General features: G+C 48.0%; 1 protein-coding gene and 1 non-coding gene across 2 annotated transcripts; one reads left to right on the forward strand and one right to left on the reverse strand.

The window, feature by feature from the left end:
* The first annotated feature begins 1,785 nt into the window (after window positions 1-1,785).
* LOC136398246 (zinc finger and SCAN domain-containing protein 5B-like) lies at window positions 1,786-5,169 on the forward strand. The gene is made up of 4 exons (XM_066372610.1): window positions 1,786-2,169; window positions 3,036-3,248; window positions 4,049-4,199; window positions 4,388-5,169. The coding sequence occupies exons 1-4, from the start codon at window positions 1,786-1,788 to the stop codon at window positions 5,167-5,169; spliced, it is 1,530 nt and encodes a 509-aa protein (XP_066228707.1).
* Window positions 5,170-6,756: 1,587 nt separating this feature from the next.
* Window positions 6,757-6,832, reverse strand: TRNAV-AAC (transfer RNA valine (anticodon AAC)). Its single transcript has one exon. It is a non-coding gene; the product is annotated as a tRNA-Val (tRNA).
* Between the last annotated feature and the right edge of the window lie 6,524 nt (window positions 6,833-13,356).

Genomic DNA, 13,356 nt, shown 5'->3' on the forward strand with positions numbered 1-13,356 from the left:
TGAAATATGAACAAGTCGGCCATTGGTGATTTTATGCCAATGTCTGACCTTTAAATCTGTCTATGCGATGTGGTTTTACTTAAGGAGTTAAAGCAGTGAATGTCATGGACCATTTTACCACCAAAACAAAACCTCTGGGGTAGTTTCACCTTCTCAGGGTTCTCTTGAGCTCTCCCTTCCCTAGGGACAGAGAAAGAAGTGTTGAGAGGTGATGTCAGGTTCATGTTTCCAATGATACCACACCGTATGGCATTCCTGGGATTGTAAATATCTTCTGTCTTTTCTTACGAATCCTGACATACACAGCAATTAAAAACGAGCCATCAAATCCCCCCTATCTTATCTAGGACAGGAAGTTATACAAACTGACATTATGACTAAAATAGATTTTCTTTTGTTTTGTTATTTTTTTAATTGATTTTTTTTACTTTTTTTTTTTTTTTTGTATTTTTCTGAAGCTGGAAACGGGGAGACAGTCAGACAGACTCCCGCATGCGCCCGACCGGGATCCACCCGGCACGCCCACCAGGGGCAATGCTCTGCCCACCAGGGGGCGATGCTCTGCCCCTCCGGGGCGTTGCTCTGCTGCGACCAGAGCCACTCTAGCGCCTGGGGCAGAGGCCAAGGAGCCATCCCCAGCGCCCGGGCCATCTTTGCTCCAATGGAGCCTCGGCTGCGGGAGGGGAAGAGACAGAGAGGAAGGAGGGGGGGTGGAGAAGCAAATGGGCGCTTCTCCAATGTGCCCTGGCCGGGAATCGAACCCGGGTCCCCCGCATGCCAGGCTGACGCTCTACCGCTGAGCCAACCGGCCAGGGCCTTTTTAATTGATTTTGCTTTGAGAGGGAGAAAAAGGGAGATAGAGAGAGGATGTTGTTCCACTTGTGCATGCATTTATTGGTTGATTCTTGTATGTGCTCTGACTGGGGATGAAACCCACAACTTTGGTGTGTATTGGGGCAGATGCTCTAACCAACAGTGGTGGGGGGACCCATCCAGGGCTATTATTAAGGTAGATTTCAGCCTAATCAGGCAGTGAAGCAGTGGATAGAGTGTCAGACTGGGACACAGAGGTCCCAGGTTTGAAACATCCGAGGTTGCCTGCTTAAGTGCAGGGTCATTGGCTTGAGCGTGGGATCATAGACATGACTCCATGGTCACTGGCTTGAGCCCAAGGTCACTGGCTTGAACAAGGGGTCGCTAGCTCTGCTGGTGTAGCCCCGGTTCAAGGCACATATGTGAAAGCAATCACTGAATAACTAAGGAGCTGCAACGAAGAACTGATGCTTCTCATCAGTTTCCCTTCCCATCTGTCTATCCCTATCTGTCCTCTCTGTCTCTGTCCAAAAAAAGAGGTAGATTTCAGAAGCATCACATATCAGGATCATATTTAATTTATGGTAAAGGACAACATTGTCCCAATGCACGGGTGAGAAAACTGATCCCACTGGGGCACATGTAGAATTAAAAATGTAGGGGGCCTTTCAGGCATGGAAAGCCGTGTATATAGTCAGAGGTGGACATCAGGAGAATAGAGTGGCTCACCGTCCATGGTATTTAATATGGGGCCGGAGAATGTGTCTAGTGTCAGGAGGAGGGGTTTAGAGGGGAAGGAAGGGTAAAGAAACAGTTTAAACTTATTTAATTTGTCCCCCCCCCCAACCCCCATCCTGTCTCCACCCGCAGACTTTTGGATTATCACAGAGTAAAGCCCGTCTCAAGGTCTCTGTTAGGAGCCGACTTCAGGAAGAGTTTACTCTAGGCACAATGGAAAATTTTCCAGTAAATATGGCTGCCGAGCTGACAAGCTTGTGGGATAATGGGAATCCCCAGGACAGGTGGGAATCGGAGCAGCTACCGTCTCTCCTATCCCAAGGAGACCTTACTGAAGGGCCGCCCTGGGACTCTGAGATGTGGCATGTGACCTTTCGAGCCTTCAGCAGCTCAGAGGCCTCGAACCCAGTCAGGGCTCTGCAGACACTCTATGCGCTCTGCCATCGGTGGCTGCGGCCGGACCTGCACACCAAAGAGCAGATACTGGACAAACTGGTGTTGGAGCAGTTCCTGATCACCATGCCCCCTGAACTCCAGGTCTTGGTCAAGGAAAGCGGTGTGGAGAGTTGCAAAGACTTGGAGGCCATGCTAAGAAATAACAAGAAACCCAAGAAGTGGGTGAGTGGAGACCCTCATGATTGGCTTGAGGGGTTGCCGGGTGGGGTTGGACCAGAAAGAGCAGGAGGGGTTTGTTCTACAATCCTTGTTTCTCAAATGGGGACCCCTGGCAATGCCATCACAGTGGGGAGCAAAGGGGATGCCAGAGGCCAGAGATACTTGTCAGCATCCCATAGTGCCCAGGGCAGACTGACTCAGCCCCGAATGTCATGTGTGCCAAGGTTAAGAGACCCTAATCTATGTCCATGTGGGAGGCAAAGCCATCCTTTGGGTCTTCAACCATAACACATGTTACCGGTAGACGGACCGAGACGTGCTCTTGAGGGTTATATCGTCAATGTGTGCATTGTTCTGTGTGAAGGGGTTTAAGATGCAAAGGGCTCCCACCCCCTGGGAAGATTGGATAAAAAGGGCACGCACGTGAGGGCTTCCTTCTGTCTTGGAGCCCTGTAAAGAGGGCCTGTGACTACCTCAGAGGTAGTTTCGAGGTCTTTTGTTTCCCAGGGAGGTCTTTCGAGGTTCAGAGACTTGAACAGAAGGAGTGCAGAGGAGCCTGGAAGAAGTTCTGAGAAGGTCATGGCCAAAGAGCGCAGGCATGGAGTGCCATTTTAGAAAAGCCTGCCAGTCAAGGGTTGGCAAACTTTACCTGTAAGGGGACAGATAGTAAATATTTGGTCCCACAGTCTCCATCACATGTTCTTGAGATTTTCTTTTTTTTTTTTATTTTAATAAATTTTAGAGAGAGAAAGGCAGAGAGGGCGAGAGAAATAGAAAAATCAATTTTTCATTTCACTTATGCATTCATTGGTTGATTCTTACGTGCGCCCTGACCGGGGATGGAACCCTATTTAATTTTTTCCCCACAGACCGTCATCAGCACTGAAGGACAAAAGTTTCTTGTGAAAAATTCAGATGTCCAGATGGCCGAAGAGGAGGTCAGTGGCATAGATGAGGTGTGGGACTTGTCTGCAAAGTCACAATCCTTCGCTAGAGAAGTGGAGAGCCACCCCGAGCAGAGCCAGGAGGTCAGCGGAGAGCCGAGGAGTCAGCCAGGAATCGGCGACACATCGATGGGACAGGTGAGCATGTGATGGCCCAATTTCTGGGGACAAGTTGGAGAAGGTTTGAGAGGAAAGGGTAGATGCAGCTGCTACAGTAATTGAGACATTTGGCTTAGGACAGAACTGGTTCATTAATGCATCCCAGGGGTGCATTAAATCCATAGGATTTCTTTCTTTTCTTTTTTTATTTTTTAAGTGAGAAGAGGGGAGGCAGAGAGATGGACTCCCGCATGCACCCTTACCGGGATCCACCTGGCATGTCCACTAGGGGTTGATGCTCTGCCCATCTGAGGCCCTTGCTGTGTTGCAATTGGAGCCATTCTAGGGCCTGAGATGGAGGCCATCTTCAGTGCCCAGGGCCAACACATTCTAATGGAGCTATGGCCATGGGAAGGGAAGAGGAGAGAGAGAGAAACAAGAGGGGGAAGAGTGGAGAAGCAGATGGGTGTTTCTCCTGTATGCCCTCACCAGGAATCAAATCCAGAACATCCACATGCCCAGCCGCCACTCTACCACTGAGCCAATTGGTCAGGGCCAATAAATATATAAATATATATATTTAAGAATAAAAAGTGTACTGTATGGACTTGATTTAAAGGTGTGGTGCGTACAGATTAATGACAGACTTAGGAATCAGATGATGGTCGTCAGGGTGCTGGAGCCCCACAGTATTCTGGGCACAGCCACGAAACTGTTGAGAATGTTGGGTGTCTCAGATTAAGGTGTTGGTAGGCTGGGGGGTGGAGGGGAGAAGAGACAGAGATTCCCAGGCCTAAATTCAGACTCATGCGTAATCACTCTTAATTGCCCATTGTCAGGGACAGAGTGTCCTCCTGCCAGAGACCATTCGTGAGGAAGGTGACCTGGAGGGTCAGAGACCCATGCAGAAGTTAGAGAAGGATCTCAGGGAAGATGCGGAAGAGACCGCTGTGCTTATTGCTCCAGAGCCGCCGCTTCCAAGGGGTCCAGGTGAGTGTGGACACTGGGCCTTCAGAGAAGTGAGTGCCTCTTCCTATGCTGGGTACCCAGCATGGTCGCCTCTCGGAGACAGCTGGCTCTTACGTTCTCAACCAACATCAGCCTTGGTGCTAACGCGTCTGCTGGCGTTAAAAATGCTCGTCATTATTAAATGTTATGTGGTCTGTTCCTTCTTTCAGAAAACTTTGTGAGGAAAGAGGATGAGAAGAACCCACTAGAAATTTACACTCCAAATGCCCTTGCTGACGCACCTTCCACACATGATTCGGAGACAGTTTTTGTGATTCCACATCGGAGGAGAAGACGTTCTTTGAATCCAAGAGGTCCTCCCCCCAAAAAACGAGTCAGCACCCCCAGTCCTCAAGACGCGCCGCAGGCAGGAGATACATCGTTGGACAAAGGAGAATTCTCCAGACGACTCAGATCCAGTTCAGCTCGTGCGCCCAGCGCCGCCAGACCCACTGGTCACCCTGTTGGCAGAGAAGCCAAGAGACATGTACCCCATGAATGTAGCGATTGCAGGAAAACATTTCATTGCAAGTCTCAGTTAATCATTCACCGGAGGTCACACACAGGAGAGAGACCCTTTCAATGCCAGTCTTGCCCCAAGAGTTTCATGCAGCCTTCCGACCTCCGAGTGCACCAGCGTATCCACTCGGGCGAGAAGCCGTACCGCTGTCAGCTCTGCCCGAAGACGTTCACCCACGACTCCACCCTGCGCGGTCACGAGAGGGTCCACTCCCAGGAGAAGCCTTTCGAATGCAACGTCTGTCACAAATGGTTCAGCCACAGAGGAAACCTCAACGTTCACCTGCGCATCCACACGGGCGCCAGACCCTACCTGTGCTCCGAGTGTAACCAGGCCTTCCGTCAACTGGGGACTCTTAAACGCCACCAACAAACACATCTCAACCTGGCTTCCCCAAGTCTCCAAGCCCCTCCTGCCCAGGAGGAAAATTAGTCACTTAGGTTGCAAGTGACATAGGATCAGTTAAGCACTTAGGAGTTTCTTGGAGCACGGGGTGGGGGTGGGGGTGGGGGAGGTTCTGTGAATTAGATTTAAGACCCTTGGATAATTACTTATCTTTCCTACTGGTTTTTGATTCTGTTCCATGAAGACTTGCTGTCTTCCTTATAGATTTTTTTTTCCTCTTTGTTTACGGGGCTATTCTTCCAATGAAATGCACTTCTCATTTAGGGGATGGTAGGAGGTGGAGGAGGATTGTGGGGTGGGGGTTGGGAGGTAGATGGTGATGGAGAGAGACTTAACTTGGGACGGTGAACACACAATGCAACATACAGATGATGTATTGTAGAACTGTGCACTTTAAACCTGTAACTTTTTTATTCACTAAGGTCACCTCAATAAAGTCAATAAAAAAATTTTAAAAATGTCCCTAATTCACCGAGGCTGTGGATTGTCTTCCGATGATCCCTTATTTCATTCTGTAATAATAGGGTGACCCCAGGAGGGTGGGCCAGATTAACGACAGAATCCCCAGAGAAATGAAGTTCAGGTGAACCAATATTTTTTTCTAAGTAATAAGTGAGGATTTAAGAGGAGGATTTAGGTCACGTAAGACAAGCCATTTGCTCCTGCCTCGCTAGTGGTGACGCCGGACCAGACGCCTCCACATGACTGGGATACTTGCTGATACTCTCTTCCCTGAGGCCCCACAGCTGTTTTTCCCGCCAGCCCCGAGGGGCGCTGAAAAATCACCCTAATTCTACAGCCAACCAGGGGAGGGGAAGAATGTGGTGTTACCCGAGACCCGTTCCCCCCTGAGGCTGGGTTCTAATCAGTCCCAGAGCACAAGGCCCACTTTCTGCCAGGGGCCCAGCTAAATTAGCATCAGAAAGTTCACTTTGCTGATGGGGAAAACTTTTTTTGTCAACTGTCAGTCTCTGGGGTGACCTGCTACTCTCAGCTCTGACTTTAAAAACAGTGCTGAAAAAAAGAAAAAGAAAAAGAAACACCAGAAATAAAAACCAGTGCTCAGGGTCTGTTTCCAATCATAAAGTGAACATCCATCAACTTATTGGCTACAACTGGAAAAGACAGAAAATGATCATAGAGACTCTATAAACTGCCCATAGCCTTATCCGTAGACAAGCAGTTTTTATTTCATTTTTTTGTTTGTTTTCAATAGTAACTTTTATATTTCAATTACAGTTCACACTCAATATTATATTATTTTGTATTAGTTTCAGGTGTACAGCATAGTGGTTAGATATTTATATACCTTACCTGATCACCCTTTATTATTATTATTATTAAGTGAGAGGAGGGGAGGCAGAGACAGACTCCAGTATGTGTCCCGGGACTGGGATCCACCAGGCAAACTCGCTAGGGGGCGATGTTCTGCCCATCTTGGGTGTTGCTCTGTTGCTCAGCAGCCCAGCTCTTCTTAGTGCCTGAGGCAGAGGCCATGGAGCCATCCTCAGTGTTGGAGCCAACTTGCTCCAATTGAACCATGGCTGCAGGAGGAGAAGGGAGAGAGAGAGAGAAGAGGGAGGGGTGGAGAAGCAGATGGGCGCTTCTCCTGTGTGCCCTGACCAGGAATTGAACCTGGGACATCTACACGTTGGGCAGACACTCTACCACTGAGCCAAACTGCCAAGGTCACCTGATCACTTTGATATGTCTAGGGCCTGTATAGGAACATTATTGACTGTATTTCCTGTGCTGGACTATATATCCGTGACTGTTTTGTAACTGCTGATCTCTACATCTTAATCACTTGACCTTTCCCACCCAGTGTCCCATGCCCTAGCTTTTAACAACCATCAGTTTGTCTGTGAGTCTGTTTCTGTTTTGTTTGTTTGTTTGTTTATATTATTTTGTTTAGGTTCCACATATAGGAGAAATCACATGGTATTTTAGACAAGCAGTTTTAATGTTTTGTGTCTGTCCTTCTGATATTTTCCCTAATATACAGATACATTCTATACAAATGTATCTAGGTATACACAGTATATAAATATGCATATATACATGTATTATTATATATGTGAGTTTATATACAAACACACACGATACCCATGCATACATTTAAGATACAGAACAATTGGGGTGGGGGTCATTGAAGAGACAAACAAAGGAGTGATGTGATCAGAATTTCCTTAAAAAAAAATTAGTCTGGCAGTCAGTGTGGGGAGTGATGTTCCCAGTGGCCCAGACTACAGTGGGTGGCCTACTGCAGTGATCCTGGACACCCCAGGATGAGAGGAGAGTGCCCTGAGTTAGGCAGGGGAAGGAATCAGAGAAAAGTCTGAGAAGTGGAAAGGGCAGGTAGCGTGGGCTCCTCTGCTTCAGGGAGGAGGCAAGAGAAATCAAGCAGGTGACTCCTCAGGGTCTAGAGCAGCTGTAGATGTCCCCAAGGCTGACCTCCATGTTCTCAAGAGGCTCTACAGGGAGGACATGGAACACTTGCTTCGGAACATGGGCCCTCGGAGTCCCTTCCATCCCAGACAGATCAGCGATGTGCAGACACTGGACGCCCACCACCCTCACCTGGCCGGAGAGCAGGCCGCCTCCCATGCTGGTCTTTCCTACCCTGCTGCCCGGTCTCAGATTCAGGCCCGGGAGACTCTGCCTGTCTTTGGACACTTTCAACAATGCTGCCCTCACTGTCTCTTGGTGCCATCCCTCGAGAGTGACAGGGGTCCGCGTCAGACCACCAACCCCACCTGCCCTGTGAGTCTCCTTTGGGCCTCCTAGCTGCTGCCCCCTCCCAACATTATCGAGCACCCACCAAGGTCTGGGCCTATGAGGACACTGGAGAGACAGAGATATCAGAGTTCCTGGCCACGGAGATGTCCCTGTGGAGTCGGGGTGACAGGCACACAAGCCCGTCTGAGTTTTCCAAAGGCATCGCCACGCTCTCTCCCATTCTGTGTTCTGAACATGCCGATTCCTTGTGGAGAAATGGAGTCTGGTTTCCTTTCCCTGTGTCTGGGCGGGGAGGGAACCAGCCTTTGTCCCACAGAACATGGCAGAAATGATGAGACCTTTTCCTTACATGCACTGAAGGCCTGAGTGGCCCATTGCCCCGAGGCCACCGTGTTATAACCAGCTCATTCTACTTGCAGAGGCCTTGGGGACAACAAGAAAGGACAGAGACAGGGGCCACTGCACACCACCTTTGGTCCCTTCGGTCACCTCTAGGAATCGTCCAAGAGACCCTGAGTCAGAACCACCCAGCGGAGACCTTCCCTGCATTCCTGACTCCCAGAAATAACAAAAGATACTAAAATGACAGTTGTTGGTTTAAGTCGCTATGTTTTGGGGGTGTGATGTTTCATTTGGTCACAGAGAACTTGAGAAGCATCACATCTGCGCATCCTGCACTCTGATTCCAGCTTCTCCAGACCTGGTCCCTCAAAGGCTCCTTTCGAGCCTGACCTGTGGTGAGGCAGTGGATAAAGCATTGACCTGGAATGCTGAGATCGCCAGTTCAAAACCCTGGGCTTGCCTGGTCAAGGCACATATGGGAGTTGATGCTTCCTGCTCCTGCCCCCCCCCTCTAAAAATGAATAAATAAGATTTATTAAAAAATATACCCCTGGGACCTCATTCTGTGGGAGCTGGTGATCCCATGCGTCCCCTCACCCCTACCTCAAACTCACCCTTCTGTTTGTGAGGAGAGCTCATGCAATCACTGAAGGTATGCACGCTCAACATTATAGTGGCTGGAAGACTTGGGGGTGTCTGAGTCACTAAAAGGGGCTCCTGAAGTATTTTCACATTGAGGATTTGTATGTACTAAGCTGTTGACCTGCAAGGAAAGTGCAGGTTCAAATCCTGTCTCCTCCACTTCTTAGTTTTATGACTTCACCGTCACAAAATATCATAAATAGGTATACATAGAAACCAGTATCATAAAGCGGCATGTAGGCATTTTTTAAAATTTATTTTTTTAATTTTTACTTATTCATTTTAGAGAGGAGAGAGAGAGAGAGAGAGAGAGAGAGAGAGAGAGAGAGAAAGGGAGGAGAAGCAGAAAGCATCAACTCCCATATGTGCCTTGACCAGACAAGTGCAGGGTTTTGAACCAGTGACCTCAGTGTTCCAGGTCAACGCTTTATCCACTGCATCACCACAGGTCAGGCTTAGCCTTTTTTTTTTTTTTAAGGGTTTTATGTATTTTTCCGAAGCTGGAAACGGGGAGGCAGTCAGACAGACTCCCGCATGCGCCCAACCGGGATCCACCCGGCATGCCCACCAGGGGGTGATGCTCTGCCCCTCCGGGGCGTAGCTCTGTTGCAACCAGAGCCATTCTAGTGCCTGAGGCAGAGGCCATGGAGCCATCCTCAGCACCCGGGCCAACTTTGCTCCAATGGAGCCTTGGCTGCGGGAGGGGAAGAGAGAGACAGAGAGGAAGGAGAGGGGGAGGGGTGGAGAAGCAGATGGGCGCTTCTCCTGTGTGCCCTGGCCGGGAATCGAACCCGGGACTTCTGCACGCCAGGCCAACGCTCTACCACTGAGCCAACCGGCTAGGGCCCTTTTAAAGGGTTTTAAAGAATCCTGTGTTCTCCAACTGCTGGGGAGGGGTGGAGAAGTACAGATGAACGGTTACGGAACAGTAGCAGGCATGTCAAGTACAGCACAGGGAATACAGTCAGTAATATTGTAACCACTGTGGATGGTGGCAGCTGGGCACTAGACTTACCAGGGGACCACTTTATAAATTATATAAATGTCCAACCAAGATGCTGGACACCTGGAACAAATCTAATATTGTATGTCAGCTGTAATGTAAAAATAAAGATAAATAAGTACATTAAAATGAGTTAAAATGAAATAAACCAGCCACATTTCCACAGTTGCACTAACCCCCTTTCAAGTGCTCAGAGCCCCCCTCCCAGGGGCTGCCGTATGGGGCACCGGATCTGGGATGTGCCCATCACTGCAGAGAGGTCTAGTGGGCATGGTTTGGAGCGTGCCCTGGTCTCTCGGCTTCCAATCCCAGTCCTGACAAGTTCCACCTGTGTGTGGCTTTGTGTTGACCTTGCACTTTCTGAGTCTCGGTGTCCTCATTTATTAAATGGGGCCTGTACGGGTTCCTATCTCATTGGGGCGGTGGTGGTGGGGGGGACAGGAGTCAAAGGCAAAGGCTCTTCGAAGAGCATCTGGCATACAGTCAAGGCTATAAAAAGTATTAGCTGTTGACGTGATATCTCCAAGACACCGAGGACCAGGGAGAAACCATTTGTCCAACTTCACAGAGCTGGGAGGTGATGTTGCTGAGGTTTGATTTCAGAGCTTTCTGACTTCATGGTCTGGTTCATTCTCTGAAGGGACATTGCAAATCCCTCTGGGAAAAGCTCTTAAATGCTTTGCTCTGTCATCTGTCTAGTGTGTGTGTGTGTGGGGGGGGGGGCAAGGAATTCCAGCGGGTCCCCAACCAGGATGGGTGTGAAGAGACTGACCATGGGAGAGCCAGCCAGACCCAGGAAATGAGTGGTCAGTTCCAGAACCCGGCCAGGGGCTTGGCCTCAGCTCGAGGTTGGGAGGGGGAGGCAGACTGCCCAGGTCAGAGGAGCGCGGTGTTGGCCATGCAGGTCACACCTGCTGAGGTCCTAGCCACCTGTGTGGGGGCTGCTTTGTGGGAGTAATGACCCCTGAGGCAGAGACAGACAACTCATTCTTCCCACCTAGACTGAGCTCTGGGACTCTCCCAAAAGTGGCCTGCAAGGATCGAACGATTCTCATTAATTTCCCCATAAAGAGCGGGGAGGCTGCTGCTGGTTTAATTATTAATTGTGCTTTGTTTTAATGCAAAATATACAGTCACTGTGCTTAGGCATTTTTCTTTTCTTTTTGTAATACAGGTTGCTACTACTTTAGTGTTCTTTTAAGAGTCTTTTGTGTATTTTGCCACACTTAAATGTTTTTAAAATGGAAATAACAGTCACCTAACATAAAATGGACCTTTTGTGGTTGAATACTCATTCCTGTATATGGAAGGACCACATTTTTCTTTCTCTGTTCATTTACTGATGGCCACTGGGATTGTCTCCACCTTTTGGCTCTTGTGAATAATGTTACTGCGAACATTCATGTGTGTTTCGGAGTCTTCATGTGTGTCTCCTCCCCCCCCCCCCAATTCATGTGTTAAAAATTTTAATCCCCAATGTGATGGTATCCGGAGGTGAGACCTTTGGGAGGTGATGAGGTTTCTCTTGATGGGATCGATGCCCTTTTAAGAAGAGACCAGAGAGCTTGCTCTTACTCTCTGCTTTCTTCCAGTGGAGGACACAGGCAGACACCATCCGCAGGCAAAGCAGGGGCTCACGCCAGTCACGGGATCTGTGGTCACACAGTTTTCTCTGATATTAACCTCTTACATGCATCTGATACAATTGTTATGACCATACAATTGTTATGACCGACACATGCATCTGATACATTTATGACTGACACATGCATCTGATACATTTGTTACAACCGACACATGCATCTGATACATTTGTTAGGACCTACAAATAAACATTGATACATTGTTATTAATGGAAGTCTGTAGTTTCTGCTAAGGTTCGCTCTGTTTTGCATGTTCTACAGCAGTGGTAGTCAACCTGGTCCCTACTGCCCACTAGTGGGTGTTCCAGCTTTCATGGTGGGTGGTAGCGGAGCAACCAAAGTATAAATAAAAAGATAGATTTAACTACAGTAAGTTGTTTTATAAAGATTTATTCTGCCAAACTTAGCGAAAATCTGACATAATGTACTTGGTAAGTAATTATTATTATATGCTTTAACTTGCTGTAACTCTGTTTTATAAATTTTATAAAGTAAAGTTACCTTTCTACTTTATAAATCACCATTACTGTGGAACCAGTGGGCAGTTAAAAAATTTTACTACTAACAGAGATATAAAAGTAGGCCGTAGGTATAAAAAGGTTGACTACCCCTGTTTTACAGCTTTTGACAAAGAGGTAACATTCTTTCTTCCCCATCACAGACAGTATGATACATAGCACTGTCCCCGCCCTAAAAGCCCTCCCCACCCATCCGGTCCACCACCTTATAACGTGCTTTACTTTTAGGATAAAATGTTAATGTTTTGCTAACCAAACTTTTGTGGTTAATGAATATTGGAAGCCTAGGAGAAATATTCCCTATAGGTTGGTCATAAATAATAAAGCACTTTAAATATTTATGCATGAAAGCACCATTTCTTAAGAGATGCAAGCATAAGATTATATATATCATATACTAAATGTATGTGATATATACCTATGTTGCATTCTTTTTATTTTCATCAAGTGAGAGGAGGGGAGGCAGAGAGACAGACTCCCACATGCACCCTGACTGGGATCCACCTGGCAAACCCCCTAACAGGAGATGCTCTGCCCATCTGCAGCCACTGCTCTGTTGCTCAGCAACTGAGCTATTTTAGCACCTGAGGTGAGGCTGTGGTGCCATCCTCAGCACCTGGGGCCAACTTGCTCAAACCATTCAAGCCATGGCTGTGGGGGGAGAAGAGAAAGAGAGAGAGAGAGAGAGAGAGAGAGAGAGAGAGAGAGAAGGGGGAGAAGAAGTTTGGAGGAGCAGATGGTCACTTCTGTGCGCCCTGATTGGGAATTGAACCCAGGACTTCCACATGCCTGCTGATACTCAACCAGTGAGCCACCCAGCCAGGGTCCTATGTTGAATTCTTAATATACAGATATATAGGGGGGGGAGGGAGGCATTCTGTGCCATGTCCTATGTGCTTTACAGATACATACATGATTAATCTTTTCAACAGCCCTATGGGGGTGGAAATACCACCATCCTCTTTGTACAGATGAGGAAACTGAGGCACAAGGCAGTTCAGTCATGTTTTCAGGGCACACAGCTAATGTTAGAGACAGGTATTAAGGCAGACCTGCTTGGGAAGAGGGACTACACAGTAGAATGTGACCCTAATATTCATCTCTGAGAAGAAGTGTGATGCATGTTTTGTGGTGGTCTGTTGTCTAGTTTTTCTGATGTGTGCCATCTGTCTAGGATGGGGTCGACAACCTTTTTTCTGTCAAAGGCCAGGTGGTCAATGTTGGAGGCTTGTGGGTCAGATGGGCTCTGTCAGAATCAGGAAGAACAGCCAAAGACCGTCCAAAGGGAACAAGCACATCTGTGTTCCCATAAAAATGTTACTGATGG

Source organism: Saccopteryx leptura, chromosome 3 (assembly GCF_036850995.1).
Source record: "Saccopteryx leptura isolate mSacLep1 chromosome 3, mSacLep1_pri_phased_curated, whole genome shotgun sequence".
Taxonomy (NCBI): domain Eukaryota; kingdom Metazoa; phylum Chordata; class Mammalia; order Chiroptera; family Emballonuridae; genus Saccopteryx; species Saccopteryx leptura.